At 42.4% G+C, this 27,316-nt stretch overlaps 1 protein-coding gene across 1 annotated transcript in view; it reads left to right on the top strand.

Moving 5' to 3' along the window:
- The window catches only part of WDR70 (WD repeat domain 70), a 116,060-nt gene that overhangs the window by 73,378 nt on the left and 15,366 nt on the right, over window positions 1-27,316 (top strand). Inside the window, exons 11-13 of the mRNA XM_082241986.1 lie at window positions 9,542-9,641; window positions 13,617-13,701; window positions 15,830-15,968. Coding sequence (XP_082098112.1) covers window positions 9,542-9,641; window positions 13,617-13,701; window positions 15,830-15,968 — 324 coding nt within the window. The remainder of the gene's footprint in view (window positions 1-9,541; window positions 9,642-13,616; window positions 13,702-15,829; window positions 15,969-27,316) is intronic.

Consider the following 27,316-nt stretch of genomic DNA (forward strand, 5'->3'; position numbering starts at 1 on the left):
TACACAGAGCGTGACAGGGTTCAACACCAACCCAAACAGAGGCATGTTTGGAAAATAGCATATAAATAAAGTAGCTCAGACCTCTGCTACATAGAAACTCAAGAACTGGGAATAATGACTTTGGCATTTGGACTGTTGATAACAGTTTTAGGTTCACACTTTTTGTTTTTTCACACAATAACGAGAAACATTCCCTGAGAGCTGAGGTGGAATGTACAGTATCGTTTCCAGATTTTGCTGCAAACGGTGGCCTATAAAAATTGATGTTTCAAAATAACAGCTCTTAACATATTCTGATGAAATTGTTGGGCTTGTATTCTGTTTTAATGAGTTTTTAAAACACATTTTAGTTGTGTGCCTCAGATTATTTAAATTTTTATCATTTAGATTAGCAGGTATTCAACCCAAAAGCAAGGAAATTAGAGAATTCAGCTTAGTGCTACAAGAGGAGAAAATGACACGGCTTGATTTGTCTATTTCCTGAATATTGATTTACAGCAGGGATGAGGAGTCTATGGCTCTCCATATGTTGTTGAACGGCAACTCCCATCATCCCTGACCAGTGGCCATGCTTGCTGGGGTTGATGGGAGTTGTAGTTCCAATCTGGAGGTTCCCCATCCCAGTTTTGCAACATCAGTCAGTTCGTTTGCTAGTTCCCATTTTGTGGGGAAATGGAAGAGACCACAAGGTGTTTTATCCGCCATCTCAGTTTGTACGCGGCACTGTGGTCTAAACCACTGAGCCTCTTGGGCTTGCCAATCAGAAGGTTGGTGATTCAAATCCCCGCGACGGGGTGAGCTCCCGTTGCTCGGTCCCAACTCCTGCCAACCTAGCAGTTCGAAAGCACACCCCCCCAAAAAAGTGCAAGTAGATAAATAGGTACTTCTCCGGCGGGAAGGTAAACGGCGTTTCCGTGCACTTCTCTGGTTTCACCAGAAGCAGCTTAGTCATGCTGGCCACATGACCCGGAAAAACTGTCTGCGGACAAACGCCAGCTCCCTCAGCCTGTAAAGCATGATGAGCACCGCAACCCCAGAGTTGTCTGTGACTTGACTTAACTGTCAGGAGTCCTTTACCTTTACCTTAAAAGGACCAGCACATCTAACACGTCCCTCTCAGTCGTGTGAGAAAGGTTCAGCTGAGAGGCAATGAACTTCTCGGCTGAGTGGGACTTTGAGTCCAGTACTCTAACTAATACACTACACTGGCTGTCAGTATGATGAGCAAAGCTATGTATGATTTTATATATGATGTGATACTATATGATGGCATCTGAGGTTTTTTATATTGTAAACTTTTTCCAAAATAATCTTTTGAAAATAGTGGTATCCTAAAACCGATAATTAAGGATCTTGCTAGAGAAGTCGTTGTTTTTGCTATAAAATGAATTATTTCTGAATGCTTAAAACTCTTCCTTGTGTTACTATACCTTCATGTGCCCCCCTTTTGCTAAATATAACAAAGCAGAAAAATGGGGAAACATTTCTCCCCACGATGTTGCTACTACATGAAGCTTGCTTTTCAGCAGATGTTGATTCTAGGCAGAGAGGTGGAAGGGACAGAGTGTTTTCCAGCTGTCTTTTATTTAACATATGACTTGTAGTGATGCTACGCAGACTGAAACCAGATACGCTCACGGAAGAACTCTTTCTAGAAGCAAGTTATTCTTTTCCTTAGATAAAGAGTTAAATGTAGTGGTGTATGTAATCCATGTATGTATAGCCCATGTATGTTTAAATGCAGCGTGGACTTAGGCTCATGACATTAGGCCCCTAATTCGCCAAGGCTGGCAGACATAGGAGCCAGGTCCTTGGACCAGCAGGAAGGAAGGAAGAATGTGAAACTCTGATTGGAGAACTGTAGGTGAAGCCAGGAGAGGGGAACCTCACTAATGTGGCCATCCAGACTTCAAGGCCACACCCCCTCTTCCCAGGCCACACCCTTTACTGGCATGGCTTTCCATCTTCCTTGAGTTTTTTGGCCTGGCTAGAATATGTCCTTGAACTCTGCTAATGCCTCTCGCTGGGCATCAGTTGAAGAAGGAGCAAAAAGGGTTTTCTTGTGTCTGTGTGTTTCCTTGTGGCTGATTAGCTGTTTTCCCTGTGTAAAGGTCAGAGGGGGCAGGGTTTCTGTTGAGGCAGGGGATTAGCTGTGGGAGGAGCTTATCAGAGTTTGCAGGGCATCAGTTGAAGGAGCAAAAAGGGTTTTCTTGTGTCTGTGTGTTTCCTTGTGGCTGATTAGCTGTTTTCCCTGTGTAAAGGTCAGAGGGGGCAGGGTTTCTGTTGAGGCAGGGGATTAGCTGTGGGAGGAGCTTATCAGAGTTTGCAGGGCATCAGTTGAAGAAGGTGCAAAAAGGGTTTTCTTGTGTCTGTGTGTTTCCTTGTGGCTGATTAGTTTTTTTCCCTGTGTAAAGGTCAGAGGGGGCAGGGTTTCTGTTGAGGCAGGGGATTAGCAGTGGGAGGAGCTTATCAGAGTTTGCAGGGCATCAGTTGAAGAAGGAGCAAAAAGGGTTTTCTTGTGTGTGTGTGTTTCTTTGTGGCTGATTAGCTGTTTTCCCTGTGTAAAGGTCAGAGGGGGCAGGGTTTCTGTTGAGGCAGGGGATTAGCTGTGGGAGGAGCTTATCAGAGTTTGCAGGGCATCAGTTGAAGAAGGAGCAAAAAGGGTTTTCTTGTGTCTGTGTGTTTCCTTGTGGCTGATTAGCTGTTTTCCCTGTGTAAAGGTCAGAGGGGGCAGGGTTTCTGTTGAGGCAGGGGATTAGCTGTGGGAGGAGCTTATCAGAGTTTGCAGGGCATCAGTTGAAGAAGGAGCAAAAAGGGTTTTCTTGTGTCTGTGTGTTTCCTTGTGGCTGATTAGCTGTTTTCCCTGTGTAAAGGTCAGAGGGGGCAGGGTTTCTGTTGAGGCAGGGGATTAGCTGTGGGAGGAGCTTATCAGAGTTTGCAGGGCATCAGTTGAAGAAGGAGCAAAAAGGGTTTTCTTGTGTCTGTGTGTTTCTTTGTGGCTGATTAGCTGTTTTCCCTGTGTAAAGGTCAGAGGGGGCAGGGTTTCTGTTGAGGCAGGGGATTAGCTGTGGGAGGAGCTTATCAGAGTTTGCAGGGCATCAGTTGAAGAAGGAGCAAAAAGGGTTTTCTTGTGTCTGTGTGTTTCCTTGTGGCTGCGCGCAGTTAGATCCATCTTTTAGATTTAGGGGAGCTAGTCTCAAACGTTTGTTGGGGAGATCTAGGTGTTTTTTTTGTGTGTGGGAAGTTATTTGTCCTGTCTTCAAGCTTTTTATGATGGAGGACCTCTGTAGCCAACCCCAACGACACGATCTCAAGATGGAAGGGGAGGGAACAGCTGCAGTCGCCTGCGATTCCTGCACAATGTTTGCCATCTTGCCAAAGGTTGCAGGCAGCTTACCTGCAGCAATTGTCAGGAACGTGTAGCTACGCTCCAGTCAGCAACTGGAGGAACGTGTAGCTACGCTCCAAAGAATTAGAGAGCTGGAGCTCTTCTTGGAAGCAACAGAGCACACCGTCTCCACCAAGGAGGAGACAGGGGACTCCCCTGAGAAGGAGTCTAGTTCACCAACACAGGAGCCAGATATATGGAGAAACGTGACTCAAAGAAGTAGGAGGCCCAGGGTTCACTCTGATTGCTTAGAAATACACAATCGCTTTGAGGTCCTCTCCCCTAGCATGGAAGACGAAGAGCAGACTCCATTTGAGGATCTCTCCCTCATTACAGTCGATCAGGTATATGAAGAGGGGCAGCAAAGTCAGTCCTCAGGGAATGTGCAGGCGACCTTGGAACGGACAGCTCACGGAAGAACCCCGACCAAACCCAAGAGGAGGCGTGTAGTGGTGATAGGGGATTCCCTACTGAGGGGAACAGAAGCAGTGATCTGTGGGCCTGACAAGATGTCTCGGGAAGTGTGCTGTCTCCCCGGGGCTAAGATCCAAGATGTAACTGAACGACTGCAAGGAATCATAAAACCCACTGACAAATACCCCTTCCTCTTGGTTCATGTGGGAACCAATGACACTGCAAGCAATAGCCTCCAGAAGATCAAAAGAGACTATGAGGCTCTCGGCAGGAAATTGAAGCAACTAAATGCACAAATTGTCATCTCATCTGTCCTCCCAGTTGAACGACGTGGCCCAGGGAGAGAGGGGAAAATAGTGGAAGTGAACAGCTGGCTCCGCAAATGGTGTAAACAGGAACGGTTTGGATTCTTAGATCACGGACTGCAGTTTCTTGAAGATGGACTTCTGGCAAGTGATGGGCTGCACCTCACAACGGTTGGGAGAAATGTTTTTGCCAAAAATCTCAGAAACCTCATCAGGAGGGCTTTAAACTGACTAATGTGGGGGAGGGAGACAGTGCTCCTGAAGGTAGGAGTCTATCAATTAATGAAGATGATCATCCAAATGTCATAGACCAAATGGAGCAAACAGCACGCGGACCTAGTGGTGGGAGGAAAAAATCCTTAAATAAGAGACACGGGGGAATGATTAATGGACTTCAATGTCTGTACACTAATGCACAAAGCATGGGAAATAAACAAGATGAGCTTGAGCTCTTGGTACAGCAAACTAAATATGACATAATAGGCATCACTGAAACCTGGTGGGATAAGTCCCACGATTGGAATGTAATAATGGGGGGATACAATCTATTTCAGAGAAACAGACCAGACAAGAAAGGAGGAGGAGTGGCGTTATATGTCAGGGATGTGTATACCTGTGAAGAGATCCAAGATTTAGATCCTCAAAGCCAAAGTGAGAGCATTTGGGTCAAAATTAAGGGAGAGAAGAATAACAGAGACCTCATTGTGGGAGTTTACTATAGATCCCCAAGCCAAACGGAGGACATAGATGATGCCTTCCTGGAACAGATGGCCAAGCATGCAAAAGGAAGGGAGATAGTAGTAATGGGGGACTTCAATTACCCAGACATTTGTTGGACGTCAAACTCAGCCAAGAGCTTAAGGTCAAACAGATTCCTCACTGGCCTTGCAGACAACTTCATTGTCCAGAAAGTGGGAGAAGCAACAAGAGGAACAGCCATTTTAGATCTGGTCCTAACCAATGTTGATGACCTGGTTAGTGGGGTAGAAGTGGAAGGATCATTAGGCGCGAGTGATCATGCTCTTCTGAAGTTTACTATACAGCGGAAAGGAGCAGCCAAGAATACTAGGACTCAATTTCTTGACTTTAAGAAAGCCGACTTCATAAAACTTAGGGAAGTGCTGGGTGAGATCCCATGGACAACAATACTAAAAGGAAAGGGAGTTCATGATGGCTGGGAGTTTGTTAAGAGGGAGATACTAAAAGCACAACGTCAGGCAATACCAATGAGACGGAAACATGGAAGGTGCCTAAAGAAGCCAGGGTGGCTATCTAAAGAACTTTTAACTGAATTAAGATTAAAAAAGGATGTGTACAAAAAATGGAAAAGGGGGGAAACCACCAAAGAGGAATTCAAACAAATAGCCAGCACGTGTAGACACAAAGTCAGAAAAGCTAAAGCACAGAATGAACTCAGGCTTGCTAGAGAGGTTAAAAGCAACAAAAAAGGCTTTTATGGGTATGTTCGTAGCAAAAGGAAGAACAAAGAAACAATGGGGTCACTCAGAGGAGAAGATGGTGAAATGCAAACAGGGGACACAGAAAGGGCTGAACTCCTCAATGCCTTCTTTGCCTCAGTCTTCTCCGATAAAGAAAACAATGCCCGACCTGAAGAATTTGGAGCAAATGATTCAGCAAAGGAAACACAGCCCAGAATAACTAAGGAGATAGTACAAGAATATTTGGCTAGTTTAGATGTATTCAAGTCTCCAGGGCCAGATGAACTGCATCCAAGAGTATTAAAAGAACTGGCAGATGTGATCTCAGAACCACTGGCAGTCATCTTTGAGAATTCCTGGAGAACAGGCGAAGTCCCGGCAGACTGGAGGAGGGCAAATGTTGTCCCTATTTTCAAAAAGGGAGAAAGAGAGGACCCAAATAATTACCACCCAGTCAGTCTGACATCAATAGCAGGGAAGATTCTGGAGCAGATCATTAAGCAAACAGTCTGTGAGCACCTAGAAAGGAATGCTGTGATCACCAATAGTCAGCATGGATTTCTGAAAAATAAGTCATGTCAGACTAACCTGATCTCGTTTTTTGACAGAATTACAAGCCTGGTAGATGAAGGGAACGCAGTGGATGTAGCCTACCTTGATTTCAGCAAGGCATTTGACAAGGTGCCCCATGATATTCTTGTAAAGAAGCTGGTAAAATGCGGTCTTGACTATGCTACCACTCAGTGGATTTGTAACTGGCTGACTGACCGAACCCAAAGGGTGCTCATCAATGGTTCCTCTTCATCCTGGAGAAGAGTGACTAGTGGGGTGCCACAGGGTTCTGTCTTGGGCCCGGTCTTATTCAACATCTTTATCAACGACTTGGATGATGGACTCAAGGGCATCCTGATCAAATTTGCAGATGACACCAAACTGGGAGGGGTGGCTAACACCCCAGAGGACAGGATCACACTTCAAAACGACCTTGACAGATTAGAGAACTAGGCAAAAACAAACAAGATGAATTTTAACAGGGAGAAATGTAAAGTATTGCACTTGGGCAAAAAAAATGAGAGGCACAAATACAAGATGGGTGACACCTGGCTTGAGAGCAGTACATGTGAAAAGGATCTAGGAGTCTTGGTTGACCACAAACTTTACATGAGCCAACAGTGTGACGCAGCAGCTAAAAAAGCCAATGCAATTCTGGGCTGCATCAATAGGAGTATAGCATCTAGATCAAGGGAAGTAATAGTGCCACTGTATTCTGCTCTGGTCAGACCTCACCTGGAGTACTGTGTCCAGTTCTGGGCACCACAATTCAAGAAGGACACTGACAAACTGGAACGTGTCCAGAGGAGGGCAACCAAAATGGTCAAAGGCCTGGAAACGATGCCTTATGAGGAACGGCTAAGGGAGCTGGGCATGTTTAGCCTGGAGAAGAGGAGGTTAAGGGGTGATATGATAGCCATGTTCAAATATATAAAAGGATGTCACATAGAGGAGGGAGAAAGGTTGTTTTCTGCTGCTCCAGAGAAGCGGACACGGAGCAATGGATCCAAACTACAAGAAAGAAGATTCCACCTAAACATTCGGAAGAACTTCCTGACAGTAAGAGCTGTTCGACAGTGGAATTTGCTGCCAAGGAGTGTGGTGGAGTCTCCTACTTTGGAGGTCTTTAAGCAGAGGCTTGACAACCATATGTCAGGAGTGCTCTGATGGTGTTTCCTGCTTGGCAGGGGGTTGGACTCGATGGCCCTTGTGGTCTCTTCCAACTCTATGATTCTATGATTCTATGATTCTATGGTCTGGATGGAGGCCAGAGAAGGACCTGTGAGTTTGGGTAGAAACTAATTTACTGTAAAAGGTAAAAATTACATTCATCGCTCCACCTGTTTTTGCCTTTGGCCCCACCCACCACTGGCATGTGGCCTTCAGAAGATTGTCCTACCCTGCCTTAAGCCTAAGGGAGACCTCCTCATAAACAGCAAGCCAGCCAAATTCTTAAAGAGAGCAGAAATAACTGTATTTTGCTGCCAAGTAGAAATGAGAATCTAACCACTTCTTCACTCTCTGGATTTTGATTCAGTGGAGCAGATTCTCCTCATCACTGGATAGGACAATGGACTTGCCAAATTTGCTGCGTGTAGTATGTGGAAAGCTAATCTGAACTTGCCCAGTGGCGCAATGCCCATGAGAAGCATTTTATTCAAAGTATTTAAACCACAGTATATCATAGGACTGGATTTCCATAATAATGGCCAAGCAAAAGGTTAAACTGGGGATTAAAAGCATAATTTAGAGAGGGAATGGTGAGAACTCGCTACTTTTATGTGTGCGGACATTTTTCATGTAGAGTGCAAAAATAAAGAAAGGCCAGTTGAACACTTTCCAGAAACTCTATTTTTTATTAATGATATTTATTGTTTCATGTTGGCCAATTAGCATTATCATTTTTTAGAGATACAGACGCTTTACGAGACATCCAAATATTTTACATAGGATTTCATTTTTTAAAAAACTGCACAGATGATATTTCACCCGGCTGTTTGGAGAACATTTTCCCATAAAATAGTTTTGGCTGCTTAACTATCAATAGTCAGCCATATTTTTTCTTTGATATGAATTTACAAATATTGCAAAATGGTGGACTTTTGGGGGCAGTAATATATTTTCTCTTGTCTCTTTTACAGATAACATGCTTCTCAGCTGGTAATTTTCTATATCAGTGTAGTCAACATGGCATTCTCCCGATGTTCCTTGACTACAATGCCCATCACCCCTGACTATTGACCATTCTAGCAGAGTGTGATGGGAGTTGTAGTCAAGCAACATATTGAGGGCACCACATTGACTACCTCTGCTCCTTTGCAGCTTCACCCATTACACAATGATAACTAATGACAATCATTCATTTTAATTTATCGTATTTCTATCCCACACAGTGCAGCCTATATGGACCTGTCTCAGGTTCTCCCACCAGCATATGAGATAATTTGGGCTTCCATGTGTCCAAGATGTAAACCATGGTTTGAAGTTAACTGAAAGTTGTAACGTATTCCAAAGTTGTTAACCATGGTTTTCCAGTTTAGATGAGATGGGGAACTACAGTTAACGGGAAGACTTTTTAAGTTTGCTTGCTCCCACTGCGAATGAAGCATGTGCAGCCAAAAAACTTAACAAGAATAAGCCAAGATATGATCATCTTAACTCTCTTAATAACTCAATTTAAGTGTTCGTGATTATTCTTAGATAAAAATTCAGAGGCCTTTCTAAATGAGAGGTCTAGTAAAAATGAGTTTGCAAATGAATAGTTCACCTTTTAATTAGTATGAGACTGATTGTTTGAAATATATTTTAGTACTGCTTAGGAGAACATCATTTTTCAAGACAAAGGAAGTATTCCCAAAGTTGCATACTGCTGAAGCCAAATGGCATTCAAACTCAAAAATACTTGTTCTAAATCCTTAACCCAGGCTTTTTGGCAGGTCTTGGTTTGGCATGTGAATTTTCCCCGTCTTTTGCTGCTTTCAAGATACATCCAAAAAGACAGATGATATATTTTGTCATCTTAAATCTTATAAACCTGGTGTAGGAAGGATGAGAATGATGTCTCTTGATTTTTTAAAAAAGTGTTTTTATATCTTAGTCATGCATACTTGCCTTTAACTCACATAAAAGGGAGTGATATCCAGGTATTAATATCACTTGGTTGCATTACTTTTTTCTGGACTGTAAAGCTAAATAATTGGAAATGTTACAACTTCTTCCCACCCCAAATATACTTAAAAGTACATAAAAGGTGTTGGACAAGTATTGATGGACATCAGCTGTAGCTCTGTTCCCCCGTCTCACCCAAGATTTTTACATTGCTTGGCTGTTTTTTTTTTTAATCCAGCAAATGCAATAAAGGGCATTTGATGTTCTGAAGGAACCAGGTGTGTACAGTCTAAAAGTAGCAAAGCTTTTTAATATTTTATTTTCTTCACAAACAGGTTCATACCAAGTTCCACTGCAGGCAGGCACATGCTCCAGGCAGTGACACTTCATGCTTGACATTTTCCTATGATGGTACAGTTCTTGCCAGTCGGGGAGGTAAGTGACCATATTTCCTTCCATGTCTGCTGCTGAATACAAATGAGGCTAAAGTTTGTGCTTAACTCGTGCAGCGGAACTTGGTGCAGCTTGAAAATTTTGATGGGATCTTGTTCACCATTTCTTATTCATTTGTCTTTTCCCCCTGGGCCTGGGCCCGGGCCCCACAACTATCAAGAGGGAGAGCACAAGGCCGGTGCACCATCTCCTCAATCTTATCACTGTTTGCATGCTAAGAAAGGGCAGGTAACTGTGCAGAAACAGCCAAGTGGTGGTAGAGGAGGTCCAGGGGTCATCAGTGAGACCTCTTGTCGGGTGCCAGCATGGTTGCTCGAGAGCGAACAGGCAAGACCAGTCTTTTCCAGGCTTTAGTATCTGTACAAAACATTTGCAGTGCAGAACGTCTCAAGTCCATGTCTGCTCAATCGGTAGCAGAATCTGGGAGTGGGCGGTCCTTAAACTTTTCCCTGCATAGCAGTCTTTTGACCCCCATCCTACGCCTCCCGTCTCTCCGCGTGGCACCTGCCTCCCCCTCGCTTTCCTCAGGCTCAGTGTTGCGGCTCTTTCTAGCATCCTCTGAGCCCTGCATCCCCTCCCCACTGGAGGCGTGGCTTCCCTCCTCTCCAGAGGAAGAGCTGCTTCGCAGGATCTTTGCCTGTAACACAACTGCTCTTCCACCTCTTGCCTCTAAGCTGATGGCAGTTCCCTGACATCCCTGCCTGCAGTTGTGTGGCCCTTAACAGGTACCAAAGCAAGCTGATGTTGGGCCTGGCAGGACATGTTACCAGAAACACAGGGTGCAACCAAAACAAAAGACCCATGTTAAGTTCCTCCTTCCCCACGCTTGCAACTTGAAATTCATGTCCAGCTGTCATTATGATGAACCTTTTCCCAGCAGCACTGGTGTTGTCTGATCTCAGGACATGAGCAAAGTTTAACTACTTGTTGCGGAATGAGGTATGGCAGACCACACCAGGCTGCCATTTTCAGCAACAACCCCGTGTCTCTGATTACACACACTTCAGTTGTGCAACAGGGTAGAACAGTAAGACGTGCTCATAATTCATCTTGAAGGTAGTGTGTGCCGAATTAATTTACTTTCATGGATGTTCTGTCAAATTTTGCATTTATAGTTTCTAAAGAATTGTGACTGTTTTATTTCACCTCTGTTGATTCCCGCCCCCCTCCAAACCCCCATGCTGCAATCCTCAACCATCCCCAGAATGTCATAGGTAGCCAGGTGGCTGTTCATAAATAAATTAGGATCTAACCCAGATGCTTTGCTTTGATCTAAAATCATTTTGAAATTGGGTGTTTAGTGTGCAGGTTCAAAAGCTGCTTTAAAAATCACGCTGTCTCAGATAGGTAAGCATAATTGTAGTCATTTTTAATACTAATAATAAAAAAAGTGAGAGCGCATTTGTGCTTTTGGTAATGGAAGTATTTCTCTGGACCTTTACCAGCGAAAGCAGATGTGTATTCAGCAGTCAGTCTTAGATTAGCGCACCTGCCCAAATGCAAGGGATCAAAGAGGAGATCATGTTTGGGGGAATAGGAACTTGCAGTGAAACCCTGATTATATTCCTTGGTCTGCGATGCAGTTTGCCTGTCCGATATGAGAGAACTGAGACAGGGCTCAGCTGCAGACACAAGGGAGAAGGAACAACAGAAGAATTGCTTATGAATGTTCCCAGTTTCATTACCATTGAGAGTATGGTTGTAACTTGACAGAAATGCAAGAAAGTGATGTTTAAAGATCCACTTCTGACCCTGAGAATAGGTCTTAGAAAGCATCTTTGGATATGTTTTTTGCAGCATAGTAATAAAAGATGATTCAGTAATGAATGAGTAGCTTGATCATAAAAGCGAGGCTGGATTAATTGTGAGGTGTCCTATCTTCCTGCTGACATGATAGAAATTTACAAAGTTTACACGTCTTGTTGCTTTATATTAAAAGTATCATGTATCATGGCCATAGCCCTGGCTGGTAGTTTTTACTATTTATTAATTTAGAGTGTTTGTATCCCACTTTTCTGCCAGAATGGCTCCTGGAGTAGTTTACACGCAATCAACAAAGTATACAGTTTGATGTGATGCAGAACAAAGAAGCTTTTCCTAACATATTTGTTAAATGTTAGTAACAACCATCCCATAAGTCCTCCAGAGAGATGATTGTGTCAAGGTTTAGTCCGTCAAGGCCAAAGAAGCCTTGATTGCAGTTTGTTACTCTGAGAAGCATATTTGAACAGTTGCCAGATAGGCTGTTGTTCTGCAAACATTTTTTAAAGCTGAATTACTTAGCTTTTATGTTGCAATGTGGGATGCAGTTAGAAATCATAACCCGAATTGTTATTAGGATTGTATCTTAAGACATAAGTTACATGTTGTTATCCTGTCATACTCAGTTGCTTGGTCAGTAAGAGGATTGGTCATGCCCTTGCCTCACATGTAGAGCCTTTCTTCCTTAGTCTGCATTCCCCTGCCCCGCTCATGGGCTCTGGGATCTCAGAATCAATATTTTTTCCATGAACTGCCAAATCAGGACAAGCTCTGAGGGCACTGTAGAGCCTCTGCTAGCAAGAAAACCTGGCTAGAGCAATGACTCGGCTGTCCTGCATTTAGGATTGCTACTGATTGCAATAGAGTCCAACTCTACAGTTATGTGCCCTTAATAGCTGTGTCCCCAACCTATTCTTGGGAAACCCCCAAAAGTGACACCTTTTGTCTGGAGTCAAGAAAATAAAGGTAAAGGACCCCTGGACGGTTAAGTCCAGTCAAAGGCGACTATGGGGTTGCGGCGCTCATCAGGTTGGCAGAAGCTGCCACAGAGCAGCAGGAGCTCACCCTCTGCGGATTCAAACCACTGACCTTCCGATCGGCAAACCCAAGGGGCTCAGTGGTTTAGAGCACAGCTCCACCCGCGACCCTGGTGAGGGTAATGCCTGCTCTATGAAGGGAAGCAGTTTCCCTTAAGCAATTGTCCACCACAGTGATGGGATCGTTATCCTACCCACCCTTCTCTATGCAAGAAGGGAGCCCTTTCAGATATTTGAGGCTTAATTCATTTAGCTTTTTTAAAAAAGTTGTTGTTTCTATGTGCCTCCTGAAAATATAGTAAGTTCACCAGCAATTCAAAATTTCCATGTACTCCTATCAGAAATCCTGTCAGTCTTCCATTGTGTCATTAGCCAGGGGACCTCAGAATTAATGGCACTGAAGAACTGCCCAGCAGAATAGAGAATTTGGAGATTGTCTGTGGCTTGGTTCAGACATAATGGGAAACCATGGTTTTCCCATTATAAGTAAAAATTATAGGCTGCTTCTTTCATTTTTAAACTAATTAGTCTCTGAGATATCTGAAGTCAAAACTGCAGGTTCTTTAAGAACAAACCAGGCTCTGAAACTATGGTTTGAACCTGGTATTTTTCTCATCAACCATTGTTTAAACAAACCACCAGGAAATCTTTAAATCTTTCACTTTAAATTTAATTTTAAAGTGAAAGCAGACACATTCAGTCCCCTATCATAGATACAAAAGAGATGGGGCAGGGAAGTTCTAGAACTCACAGCTCTCTATGGCTTGAACTTGCAACAGGAAGCTGTGGTTTCCCAATATGCCTGGATTGACACATATCCCAGTGTGGAGAGTAAGAAATCATCAATACTTTTGGCTGAAAAGAATTCAAAACTCCAATTTCCTCACTTGCCTTCAACAAATAAATGTCTGTTATTTGACATTTTTTGATAAATTGATTTTTAAAAATGTTGTTTTTGCTTTTACTGATCTCTCTTTCTCTCTTTGCAGAGGGTAGCGAGAAATAAAGAATGCCATTCCTCTAAAAGTTTGGGAGAAAACCATTAGAAAGATTGGTGGGGCAGGGGCAGTTTCTACACTGGCCTTTGTAATATTATAGTAAAGGAACAGAGTGTTTTTCTTCATCATTGCTTATTAAGTCTTCATTTTATATTTCATAGGTGATGATACTTTAAAAACGTGGGACATCAGGAAGTTTAAAACACCTCTGAATTCAGTTGTTGGTCTACCTAGCTTCTTCCCAATGTAAGTACCTTTCTGATTTAAGATACAAGGAATTACATGCTGGTGTCAGTGAAGATTGATTCAATGAAGTACAGCTTCTTGTTGAACCAATCTTGTTGAACAGATTCTCCTCACCATGTGCCCAGCTCACCAAAAAAACTTGAGTAGTAAGTTGTGGTAGTGACCACGTTTGAACAATCACAAGGCTTGTTCAACATGTGTAAATCCAGTTAGGAAGGGCAGTTTATGTTGACAGGTTTAAAAGGGGGCACTACTACTACTTAGAATGTCTGACATTTTGTCTAGACCTCTGACTGATGGTGCCCAGAAATGTTAAGGAGTTGGCCTTTGATTTCCCCCATGCTCTTATTCCTAAAACTGATGCCAAGTTCTGTTAATTGTTTGTGCCTGAGATAGTGGACTTCTCCTTCCTCTCCCCAATGTCCCCTTAATCTACATTAGAAATTAATCCAGAGAATCTGTCCTACTGAACAGATTTTGCTCCTCTTGCTGATAGTCTCCTTTTAATTTATTAAGTTCTACTGTTGTGGCTACTCAGTGGTATGACATACATGTCATGGAACTAGCTCCCTTGTAATCCTGGGTTTGTTGGGGTTGGGATACATTTGTCCATGTAAAAGTGCATGATATTATTAAAAACGTTAGCAGGGTTGACATAAACATGAACAGTAAGAAATTTAAAGGATAAATTTAAAGGATGTGCAGTATGAATACGATAGAAAAATAAGAAACCGCAGAAAGGGAGGGGGGAAGTAGTGGGAAACATATGTTTTGTGTAGATTTATATTCATTGCTAAAGGGAAAACTAAAAACTATATATGTGTGTGTACATGATACAGTGGTACCTTGGTTGTCAAACTTAATCTGTTCCAGAAGTCCATTCCAAAACCAAAGCATTCCAAAACCAAGGCGCGCTTTCCCATAGAAAGTAATGTATTAATCTGTTCCAGACTTTTAAAAACAACCCCTAAAACAGCAATTTAACATGAATTTTACTACCTAACGAGAACAGTGATCCGTAAAATGAAAGCAATAAACAATGTACTACAGTCACTCACTCAATCAATCAATCAATCAGTAGATGAACTGGGTTCCACACAGTCACAAAATCAAAACAAAAAAGCCGCAAAAACAAAACCTCAGCGTAACACTCAAAATGGAAGTTTGGCACTCAAGACGGAAGTGTGGCACTCAAAACAGAAGTGTGGAACTCAAAATGGAGCACGTTTGGCTTCTGAAAAAAGTTCGCAAACCAGAACACTTACTGCTGGGTTTGCAGTGTTTGGTTTCCAAGTTGTTTGAGTACCAAGGCGTTTGAGAATCAAGGTACCACTGTATTAGGTCCAGTGTAGCCCCACCTCTCACTCCTTCCAAAGCTGACCTGCAAGTTAAGAAACAGCCTCAGGAGTCTGCCCTCCCCCTTTCCCTTGTTGATCTTAACTATGGTTTGCCATTGAACTTGCATCCTGGGTTCAAAATCTGTGCTACATCTTTAAAGACAAGGGAATTGACATTGGGAGAGGAAGACTGGCTTCCAGCTTGCATTTTTCAGGAAGTCAGAATTACATCTCCACTGTATGCTAGGGTTACTGTGCTAGAGCTCTTTAAGCTTGTAATGCAAATTGATTTCCGCATGCTGTTTTTGCTCCCTGCTTTTACTCATGTACAGCACTTATCTCAAAGTCTGAGATTAATTTTGAAGAATGTAAAAAGAAAGCACTATTTAGTCTTGAGAGTGGACTTTGACATTTCGGAACATTGGTTCCTTGCTTTGAGAGAAGAGAAGGGAAACAATATTGGAAAATAGCCCTGTTTACAAGTTCGTATTGTTATGTAAAATGGATGGGTATGATGTTGAAAATGGATATTTTGACCTACTTATTTACTAAATAATGATAGCCAGATTTTGAAATTTTCTGATTGTTGTATGCTAGACCTTACCCCCTTTCCAGTGCTGAAATCTTTTCGAGACATCTCATTTTGCTGGTTTTGCCAATTTTGCATATTGGAACACAGCTGTGATTTTAGTTGTCATACATAATTAAGGGTTTAACACAGAGTTTGACATAATACATAAATAAGATTTCAAGGAAACCAATTCATCTGTTCTATACTTTATTTTCAACAGGACCGACTGCTGTTTCAGCCCAGATGATAAACTACTTGTTACTGGTACTTCTGTTAAGAAAGGAGTTGGAAATGGAAAACTTCTCTTTTTTGAGCGCGAGACATTTAAGAAAGTGTATGAGATAGATGTTACAGATGCGGTAAGCCAGAGTTCAGTGTATTACTTGATTTGTTGCTTTTATTCATACATGAAAAAGGATTATGTTGTCACTTTGGTATGTATAATTATAATTGATGTCGTTTTTAGCATATAGGCGTATCATTAAATTCATGGTTGAGATTCTGTAAGATCAGGATACCCTAGAGTATATAGTGGTACCTCGGGTTACAGACGCTTCAGGTTACAGACACTTCAGGTTACAGACTCTGCTAACCCAGAAATAGTACCTCGGGTTAAGAACTTTGCTTCAGGATGAGAACAGAAATAGTGTGGCGCCAGCAGGAGGCCCTATTAGCTGAAGTGGTACCTCAGGTTAAGAACAGTTTCAGGTTAAGAACAGACCTCCAGAACAAATTAAGTTCTTAACCCAAAGTACCACTGTACCATGCTAGTTTTGGTAACTGCATAGTCTCTTACAATAAAAAAAATTAACAATAATAAATGATTTCAGTAAGATAAGCAGCAGGCATAATACATGAGTCCCACAAATAGTGGGCAGTCATGGGACTTCAGAGGGCTCTTGCAAACTAGATCACATTTAGCAGGCATATCTGTGAGTTTGAGTGCATAAGTACAGTTACTCAGATTCAGCATTTTACATTTATTCTTGTCCTGCTTGCCTCGCACTGCACCGTAGGATTGTACAAGTGCAGAATTGTATATCATACTGCATTTGCAATAATTTTTCCAACTGTCCCTCTTTGCTGGTGCCTTTGAGCAGAGGGGCAACTGATTAAATAAATAAGTTAAGAAAGCCAAGTTGTGCTTGGATGATGATAATAGTGATGATTATAAGTCTAGCTTTATATAAAGAGATGAAGGAATATCCTGGATTTGAATTACAGAACAATTCCTTTAGCAGTTGGTATGAACCATTTCTCAATCCCATGCTCATTCCTACCCCCAAAATCAGATCTGTTAGTGACATGAGAGGTTCTCCCCCCACCCTTGCCTACCAATATATGTTGCCTGATTCACTGGACTAAGTATTTTGTAGACACTTTAATGCTACATACCTTGTTTCCCCCTCTTCTTCACTTGTGATAATTGTTGAATTGTGGAATTTGTATTCTTGGGGCACTCTACCTGGGAACCAAGGGACTTGTTGGGGGTAGCTAGAAGGTTGAATTCTATACCCATTCAGTACCTTTCAGTCATGTAATTTGATACGATGTTGATATATTTAGAAAGCAAACAAAATGCAGACGTTCCTCACTAGCCAAGGGCCATACATAGCTCTTCAGGCTTCCACAAGTAATCTTAATAACTAAAGTAGAATTAAGATTTAGTGCAAGAGAGGGAGGGCAGAAGAAAGCCAATGAACTGTGCATTTAATCTATGAGCAAAACAGCAGGGCTTATTAAATTAAATGATAAACCATCCTAATGGGTTCAGCACATGAAATGGGATGCAAGAGAACATTATTGTGTCACATTCAAACATTATAGGAAATACTCTTTGAACAGCTGTTTAGTTTTACCCTATCAGACTGGGGAGAGGGGGGTGGGTCCAGACAATATAGATAATTTTAAAATGCTCAAAGGCAGTAAACCTAATCTTTAAAACTGCTTGGTAAATAGCCAGTCGATTTTGGCCTGCAAATGAACCTGATGTTTAATAGAAGCTTAATGGCTACTTTAAATGCTTGACCAAAGTGATGTCTAGCGTTCCTTTCTGTCATACCAAACAAGCCTTTGTTCGCCTCTTTTCTTTTTTAAAGGTTTTTTTTTTTTGGGGGGGGGAGTACATTATTATTCCAGGCTTCTGTTGTTTTCTTTGTATGGGCTAGCTTGAGTGCTTGCAGGCCTATCCAGAAGGCACTTTGCCAGTGCAGTCTATTCTGAAGTGAACAGGGCATGAACAAAGCTAAGCCAAACCATGGCATATTATGAATGAGCAAACATGCAGGCTTCCATAGAGAAGATGACAACCGCTTTGCTGCTCCTCTGGTCCTGTTGCTGCTGTGTGCTAAGCCATGACTTGACTTCACAGTACAGTGGTACCTCGGGTTAAGTACTTAATTCATTCTGGAGGTCCGTACTTAACCTGAAACTGTTCTTAACCTGAAGCACCACTTTAGCTAATGGGGCCTCCCTCTGCTGCTGCCGCACCGCCGGAGCACAATTTCTGTTCTCATCCTGAAGCAAAGTTCTTAACCTGAAGCAATATTTCTGGGTTAGCAGAGTCTGTAACCTGAAGCGTATGTAACCTGAAGCGTATGTAACCCAAGGTACCACTGTATGTCTGATCTTGGGTTCATGGTCTGTCTCACTCCAGACAAACTATGAGCTATAGCCAATGTTTGTTCTATGACTTACCATGTCTGTAGCTTGGACACCATCGTCATTGCATGACTGTGGTACAAATTCATAGTACTACTTGTAAGAAATGGCAAAAACCTGGTAAGCAGTCTTATATCAAGTCATTCCGCTGATAATAAGCTTTTATAGAGAATTTTCTCATCTGTACCAAATAGGGTAACATTTGTTTCATAGCTCTTTTATTAGTTTGAAATACTTACAGGCCAGGACTCAGCCTCAGTTTTGAAGACAGTTTGCAATGTAAAGTAAAAACCCATACAAGATGTTATCTCCTAAAACCAGAGTAATAAAAGCAGCAGCAGCAAGAACAACTGTTTGAAATTGCACTTAGAACCAGAAAAAGACACACTTAAAATGTCCTAAGCTCCAGTAAGAGGTGGCATAGATAAATGCTCTGAGATCCTTCTCTGCATGCCACCTCCAAGGTGAAAGAACAGGCCTTTTCTGTTGTGGCCCCCTTTCTTTGAAATTCCCTCCCCAAGGAGGCCTGCTTGGTGCGAACTTTGCCATTGTTTTGATGCCAAGCAAAGCTGGTCCCCCCCCCCAGCAGCGATCAGTTGTTTGTGTTGTTTTGGTGTTCCATCTAAGATGGGGCTGGGGTGGTTATGTTATGGTACTGTATTTTTGAATATGTTTTCAGCATGTGTATGTGGTGTTACTCTGTTTTTACTTTGTGTAAATCTCAGTGCAAAAAAAATCCTGAAGGGAAGTGATACATAAATTTAATAAATAAGGAAGATAAATAAATAAAATGCAAATACCTGATATTTCTTTAAACAGATACTTGATGGAGCGTATATAGATATATTTATTTCATAAAATTTATATATCGCTTGATTGTAGAAAACCTCAAAGCAGTTTACAAAAGATTAAGATCAAGAAAAATTCACAACCGTACAGTACTTTAAAACATTCAAAAGTTAAAATACTAAAACAAATTAAAATGACCTCAACTTTTCTTGTAGGCATATAAGTTCATTATAGAAGACCTACAGTTCCCAATGTTGCTGAATGCAGTTAAAATGCATTGGACCATATTGTTGGTCCTAAGAGTTCAAAGGATAGTGTGTTGTGCAAAAAAAATTCCTAAGACAGATACGCTGGTGTTTTTTTCCTAGCCGTTGAGCATTTTAAAGCTGGTGACAGTATGTTCACAGCATTGTGGATAACTTTTCAACTCCCACCTTATTTATTGTAGTTGGCTAATTGCATAGGATGGGCTCCAAAGGAGCTTCACACTTGAGTTATTTGGTTTGTCCATTTCTAGGCAAAGGTTTAGCATAATATTTTAATGTGCAGACAGTCTGTCTATTCCACAGGGGTAATAATGGACATTCCTACTCATCTCAATGGACTAGTCATGCATTTTGGGAACAGAATGATGGTGGTATATTTTTTCCAGCCTTACATTACAAGTATTTTAAAACGAATCCATTTAAAATAAATTATTTTACAATCTTGGAAGTTTTGTATGCCAATGGGAGTTGGAAGAGTGACTGAAAAAAATAGTTTCTAGCCAGCTTTAGGACAGATAACAGCAGCATTGAAATGTTAGTTGTATGAAGTACAGTACATTAAAGTGCTGTTAGTTAAATTAATTATTCTTGTGCACATCTGTTTGATTTAAAGCTGTTGTCTACTCTGGAAGCAGTGCTCTTAACCACGTAAGAACAATTACTGTCCCTCACAAGATAATGTAAAACACGGATGGCATGCTGTGGCCAGTTGGATTAGAGTGCCCATCATGCCTGACCTTTGGCCTTGTGGGTGGGGCTGATTGGAGCTGCAGTCCATCAACTGGAGGGCCACAAGCTCATCATTGCTGATGTAAAAGGTGCTGTTGAGAGGTTTTATTGGCTGACTGGAGAGACCAGCTGGTTTGTAATTGCTAATGTATATGGCCCATGTCACTGTGGTGTCCAGACATGCCATTTTAGGGACTTAAGACATCTGCTTTCTCGTTGCTGACTACGTCAGACTCAGCAGCACAACTGCCACAGTTTGGAAGTAAAGACAACCAGGGCGAAGGTATCGCTTGTAACTGGGCACCCTAGCCCAATATTGTTGTTGTTGTTATTAAAATTTATACATACATACATACATACATACATACATACATACATACATGGGGACACGGGTGGCGCGGTGGGTTAAACCACAGAGCCTAGGACTTGCTGATCAGAAGGTCAGCAGTTTGAATCCCCGCGATGGGGTGAGCTCCCGTTGCTCGGTCCCTGCTCCTGCCAACCTAGCAGTTCGAAAGCACGTCAAAGTTCAAGCAGATAAATAGGTACTGCTCTGGCGGGAAGGTAAACGGCGTTTCTGTGCGCTGCTCTGGTTCGCCAGAAGCGGCTTAGTCATGCTGGCCACATGACCCAGAAGCTGTACGCTGACTCCCCTTTACCTTTTACATACATACATACATACATACATACGTACCCCACCCATCTGGCTGGATTTCCCCAGCCACTCTGGGCAGTTCCCAACAGTGGTACCTCGTGTCACGTACCGTCCCCCTTACGAATGCTTCGGGTTATGAGCTCCACTAACCCGGAAGTAAATGCTCCTTGTTGCAAACTTTGCGCTGGGATGCAAGCGGAAGTTGCACGCCGGCAGCAGCAGGAGGCGCCATTAGTGAAGGCGCACCTCATGTTATGAGCGGTTTTGGGCTACAAACGGATTAAGTTTGTAACCGGAGGTACCACTGTATTAATAACATCAAATATTAAAAACTTCCCTAAACAGGGCTGCCTTCAGATGTCTTCTAAGAGTTATTTATTTATTTATTTATTTCCTTGACATCTGATGGGAGGGTGTCCCCATGTTCTTGGGAGCTGTAAACACGGACACTCAGTTGACTTGAATGGGGAGTGAATGAGGGAGAGGGTTGGGTATTAGAGGAGCCCAAGCCACAAATGTGTCAGTTGCACACTAGAAGAAGCTCACATTTTCTGCTGGAAGAAATTCTACTCTATCCAGAAGAGAAAGAGTTAAGGGCAGGGGGAACAGTAGGGGTTCTAGGTGCCCAGAGAGCGGCGGCTGAGCCTTCCTTTGCAGCACAGGAAGGAAGGAATGAGTTAGACTTGGTACTATCTTCATGCAGAGCAGAGAAAGTAGTTTATTTGTATAAATGAATATACCTGTCCTCTTCCTGAATTGCTCAAAGCACAATCCATGTGATTATTTTATTTTAAGCTCACTGCAGACCTGTGAGATAAGATGCTCTCACAGACAGAAGCTTCTCAAAGGCCATGCAGTGATCTTAATGGCTGATTGGGGACTTGAATCTAAATTTCCCAATTCTGGACGAAACGTTTTGGTCAGCTTACTACACTAGCTGCAGGATTATGCCATGCCAGGGCCTAACTGGAATTTCATCTGTGTTACAGCATGTCTTAGCACCTGTTAGGTACTATGTTTTATTTGCTTTCATTCATAACTTACCCATTCTGTGGACATTTTTTAAAAACCTGAATGTGTAGTATGTAAAAGTGAGGGTGGAATACATGTTTCCTATCATAGAATTACTGTGAAATGTTAGGTTCTTTCAGGTTTTTTCACCCCTTGTAACCACTACATCAGTATTAGTGGAATTAGTGAAATACTATCATACTGGTATGCTTGCTTATAATTTTGATGCTGCAGTTTCTCTGTGGAGCATTAACTTCTGTGCTAACATATGAAACGATTGTATGCAGTGTTAGTGAGCATTCTAGTGCTCCTCAGACTTCCATAATCCATTGAAGCTCATTGTGCTCCCTGGAAGACTACTTCAAGAGGTTAAGGGATTTTCCTAAGCACAAGGGACTGCAGTGGGCAGGAAAACACCAGCCCATCTTGGAACATGCCTAAGGTGTTTCCAGGCATGCACAGGACTCTTGGATCCCTGCCTGTAAAAACAGTGTTTAAATCCAGAGTTCATTTACTGTCCTCCTGTTCACCCAAGGAAAGTTCAACGTGTGTATATGTGTATGTGTGTATATAAAGCAGAATGTCAATGCTTGATCATCGCTGTCAAAATGTCTCTTTACGTGTTCCGAGTCTTTGGCGCTTATCTCACTGCACGGGCAGCCAAGGGCAGCAAATCAGAACAGTCTTCTTCTTACAGGCCCCACCACATTGCCTCATCACCACTGAGGCAGAAAGCAAAATTGGCACTTGTGAGGCAAGCGTGTAAAGCCGAAATGTTTTCTTAGCAGCAGTTGTTGCTGACAGTTTTATGTCTTTCTGATCCATAGTGGAGACCTAGACATCTTAAACCATCAAACCAGTGCCAGATAAGCCACAGTGCTAATGGGTTTTTTCTTTTAAGAAAAACAAATCAAAGACGGTAGGTATAGCCTATTTGGGATAGGTAGAGCAGTCAAATGTGACAAAGTTCTCTGCTCCTAAGCTTCAAAGAGCCTGTGTGTTCAGCCCCTCAAAGTTCAGGATTGTCATTAGGCCAAAGGTCTAGTGCTGCCTTCTGACAGAAGCATTCCTCCTTCCTTTGGTTTGGTCCGATCCCTGTTTTGTCTGGCAATGGCAGCTTGGGTGCTGTTTTTTTCATATAGAGGAAGGCTTTTAGGGAGAGCTGGTATACTATTAGTCTCCATTTCACAAGAAGAACAGTTTGGATTTGATATCCCGCCTTTCACTCCCTTTAAGGAGTCTCAAAGCAGCTAACATTCTCCTTTCCCTTCCTCCCCACAACAAACACTCTGTGAGGTGAGTGGGGCTGAGAGACTTCAAAGAAGTGTGACTGGCCCAAGGTCACCCAGCAGCTGCATGTGGAGGAGCGGAGACGCGAACCTGGTTCACCAGATTACGAGTCTACTGCTCTTAACCACTACACCACACTGGCTCTCAGACTTTCCACAAAATTGTCATCCTCTCACAGCATCTTAGCGCTGTGTCCTCTCTGTGCTTGAAATGCAAGCTGATCCATACATAACACTAAGCCATGGTTTGCTTAACAGATCACCAGTTAACCATCTGCTGTCCACAGGCAATAAAAGAAACCATGGCGTCTTTCTTCTTAGTCTGGTTTCTTTTTCAGCCGCTCATGCCTGTAGCCCTTGTAGTTTAAGTATTTGGGATGGGGTGGCCCAACAAACCATGGTTAAGGAAGGCGCTGAGTTTGCATGTAAAACCAAACCATAGTAAAACAAACAAGGGTTTGTAACCCAATAAATAAACTATGGCTTCAGATCATGTTTTGTCGGCAGTGAAGATGCTGGACAAGGTACATAACACATTATATGCAAACCAGTCCCCTGAAATCTACAGAAAACTTAAAGGAGGAAATTTGTGTACTGTTGGACATCTCTGCCAGACAGCATAGGTGCTTGTGTTGCTGGCAAGCAGAACAAAATAAACACCTAACGCAAAGACTTTTTCATCTGGCTGGAAACGCTTCTTAAATTAAAAATGTGTTCTGTTGTTTCCAACTATACATGCATACATACCTCCACAAGTCAGCTATACAGTGGTGCCCCGCAAGACGAATGCCTCGCAAGACGGAAAACTTGTTAGACGAAAGAGTTTTCCGTTTTGGAGGTACTTCGCAAAACGAATTTCTATGGGCTTGCTTCGCAAGACGACAATGTCTTGCGAGTTCCTGCTGGTTTCCCCCCCTTTTTCTAAGCCGCTAAGCTGCTTATCTGCTGATCCGATCAGCAGATAAGCCACTAAAAGCCGCTAATAGTGCTAATCCGCTAATCCGTCAATGTGCAACCGCTAGACGAAGAGAATCACAGAACGGATTCTTTTCGTCTTGCGAGGCACCACTGTATTACTATCTTAAGGCTGCAAACCTATATCCACTTTTCAGGGTGTTCCCCACAGGACTTAATTCTGAGCAGATAAATATAGGATTGCTCCATAAGAGTGGTATATTATTTCCCACCCCCCTTTACTGATAAATCTTGCTATATTCCAATTTCAGTCCAAGTTTTCATAGTTATCTCCCACTCTCCTCTCTTTGGCTCAGTTGTCTTTCACCACTGGAACATTTCAGCCAATACTGACAGCAGGATGGAAGAGTGAGCAAATTTCATAATCCCTTTCCGTCAAATTTAGATTTTAAGGCCACCTGTAACGGAAAGGAGTCAAATAGAACAAACATGCTTTCTCCAAAATGCAGACTACTGCAGCTGAAAAAAAGCCTCAGGCCTTTGCTTCTTGGCTCATAGCCTAAGCCTAAGGCAAGTGTGGCTGTCATATGACATCACCAGTAGTTTTTTTAATAAAAAACAACAACGTGTTTAGTACAGACTTCAGCCAAATGTGAATGGACACATTTTTTTTAAAAAAAAAATCACTTCAAAGCCAGCTAATCCAACTTCTTTAAGCAGTTGACAAGTTCCGCATGTATGACTACAACTATTAGTTAAGTTTATAAATTCAGTTAATTCTCAACTTATTTCTCGTTGTAGAGATTTAACAGATTATCCTCTTCCATATTCTCGCTGTATATTTTTTTTACTATGAGTAGTCTAGACTCTTGAGCTCTGGGTGATGTTTTCTTTTTAGGGTAGAGTTTGCCACCAGATTCTCCCAGATGTCAGCCTTAAACAATACTGGGCTGGACAAACAAGCATAGCTGTCAACTTTCAGATTTGAAAATAAGGGATCAGCAGCCTCGGAAATAAGGGATCAGCAGCCTCACCTGTCCCAGGGGCAGTCTATGGGATATCTAACAATCCGGGATAGCAGCGGGAAACGGCACTGGAATAAGAGAATTTCCTGCAAAAAAAAGGCAAGGTTGACAGCTATGCAGACAAGGAAAGAGAAAATGAGCACAAGACTCATGCCTGTAGTACCATTCTATATCCCAGTATTAAATGTGAACTGATACAGTGTCTTTTATTAAACCAATTTCTCTTTAAAATTATTGAAGCAAGTTTTTTTTTCATTTAATGAAAACTGTCAGTCTTCACTCTTAAAACCATTTTTTCCTGCAATGCTAGGTGATGTTTAACAAGCATTCTTGCCCCTGATATAGAACTATGAAGGGTTAGTAGTGCTCTGCAGATGTTGTAGGACTCTTTAACTCCTGTAATCCTGGCTGTTGACTTTGCTAGCTGGGGTTGATCAGTGTTGGAGGCCAAGAATATCTGGAGGCATACCCCTGGGGGGGATGGGACCAATGGCAATTTACAGTAGGTACTTTGACCTAGTTTTCACAAACGGGCAGAGATCAACCTGTGCATGGGCTGTACCAATTCAGATTGGAAGTGGGACTTTGGTGATCAGCATGCACCTCCACTCTCTTCTCTCCCCCTCCCCAAATCTCTGCATTTTGGAAACTGTGAAGGTAGCTGGAAGACTTAGCGAAAGCCTTTTCCTTGACTTGCTAGTTTTCTGCATTCAGGGGTTCAAAAAGAGAGAAACATTGAAACATGTGGAATGGTACAATCCTCTGCCCATCTGTGAGAACTAAGCCTCTGTTAATTGGATTACAAAAGGTTCCGCCTTGCCAGTAGGAGTCAACTTACAAAAGTCCTTTTTGAGACAAGGCAGTAAAAGAGAGAACTATTCCCTTTGGGAATGTAATGATGAAGCATAAAAATGCCCTGCATTTTACAGGCTTGTCAGCCCAATAAAAGGTATCATCTTGCTTGTTTTACAAGCTTATCCTTCTGTGGAAGCAACACATCTCTTGAGACCCTTTTCTACAGTGAAGGCCAAACTATTCAGTATTTTAACACGGAGCCACTTTAGCATTCAAATAACTTAACTTCCACTGATGGGTGATGCTCACATGGGATGAAAATGCTGTTGGGCTATACATGAAGGAAGGCAAAAGTCAATACATATGGGAGATTTTCAATTGGTTTTACCCTTCCAGCTGCAGCTCCCTGCATGTAATGTCCAGAAGGTCTTCTGGGGTTGCTTTTTGAAAGGTGCCAGGGGAATATTGCCAGATGGGGAAGATGCAGCCCCTTAGATCAGCTTTCTCCAAGCTGGTGCCCTTCAAATACTTTGGACTACAGCCCCATAAGCCCCAGCTAGCACAACTATGGCTTGGGTAGCAAGCTAATAGACACCAATGAGCACAGAACCTATGCTCTGTGGTAGCGTATGAAGCCTGCTCAACTCACTTTCTAAAACATGGCAGGAGAATCACAAAAATCCAATACATTTTGCATAGAGAAGCATGTGCATATTGCTTGCATAGCGGGTTAGATCAGGTACAGTAGAGGTACAATATTTCTTTCTCTTAAACAGCTGGGTAGTATTCAGAAACTAGCTAGCAAAGTGTTTGGGGTTGTTACTGGATTCCGCCATAGTTAAACTGGGAAGCGCTTGTGGCTGGGGCTGCTTCAAGATGAAAGGTTAGCAGAACTGATACTGGTGCAACTGCCATTGTTGTACACACACTGTCAACAGTACCTTCTTCCTGCAAATTGGGGTGGAGAACCCTTTTCACCTGGAGGGCTGCATTTCCTTCTGGGCAACCATTTGAGGGCCACATGCTAATTGCAGTAGGCTAGTTTTGGCACACACTTAACAGATTTCTCCCTGTCCTCCATCCACAGCAGCAAAAGACATTACCAAAGGGCAAATTATAGCCAGGCAAAACCACACAAAGCAAGGCCAGAGAAGGGTGTAGCCTGAGAGAGTTCTGAGGGCCAGAGAGAGATGTCTGGAGAGCCATGCTTCACCCCCAGCAATGAAGCTCCCTTTTGCTCCTTTTAGGAGCTGGAATTGTCCTCATTCACAATCCCCAGAATATTTTATAGTATTAGATCTATATTAGGAAACAGTCAATGCATGTATATTTGAAAGACAACAGTAGTGTCTTATATATTATGAGAGGAAACGGTAAAAGAACGCTTTTAAACCACTGGAAAAGCACAGCAATAATCTGCTTTAAGGAAATCTGTAATAGCATTCTGACAATAGAATTTTACGCTGCATCTTCAGGTATAGCTAATACTTACTGTTTCTGAGTTCCAAATTCGCAGAGCCGCAAACTAACAAGTGGGGCCAGAGGGTTAACCAAATGTTTTGCGCTGGTTTA

This window comes from Podarcis vaucheri, assembly GCF_965113315.1.
Source record: "Podarcis vaucheri genome assembly, chromosome: 11".
NCBI classification, from domain to species: domain Eukaryota; kingdom Metazoa; phylum Chordata; class Lepidosauria; order Squamata; family Lacertidae; genus Podarcis; species Podarcis vaucheri.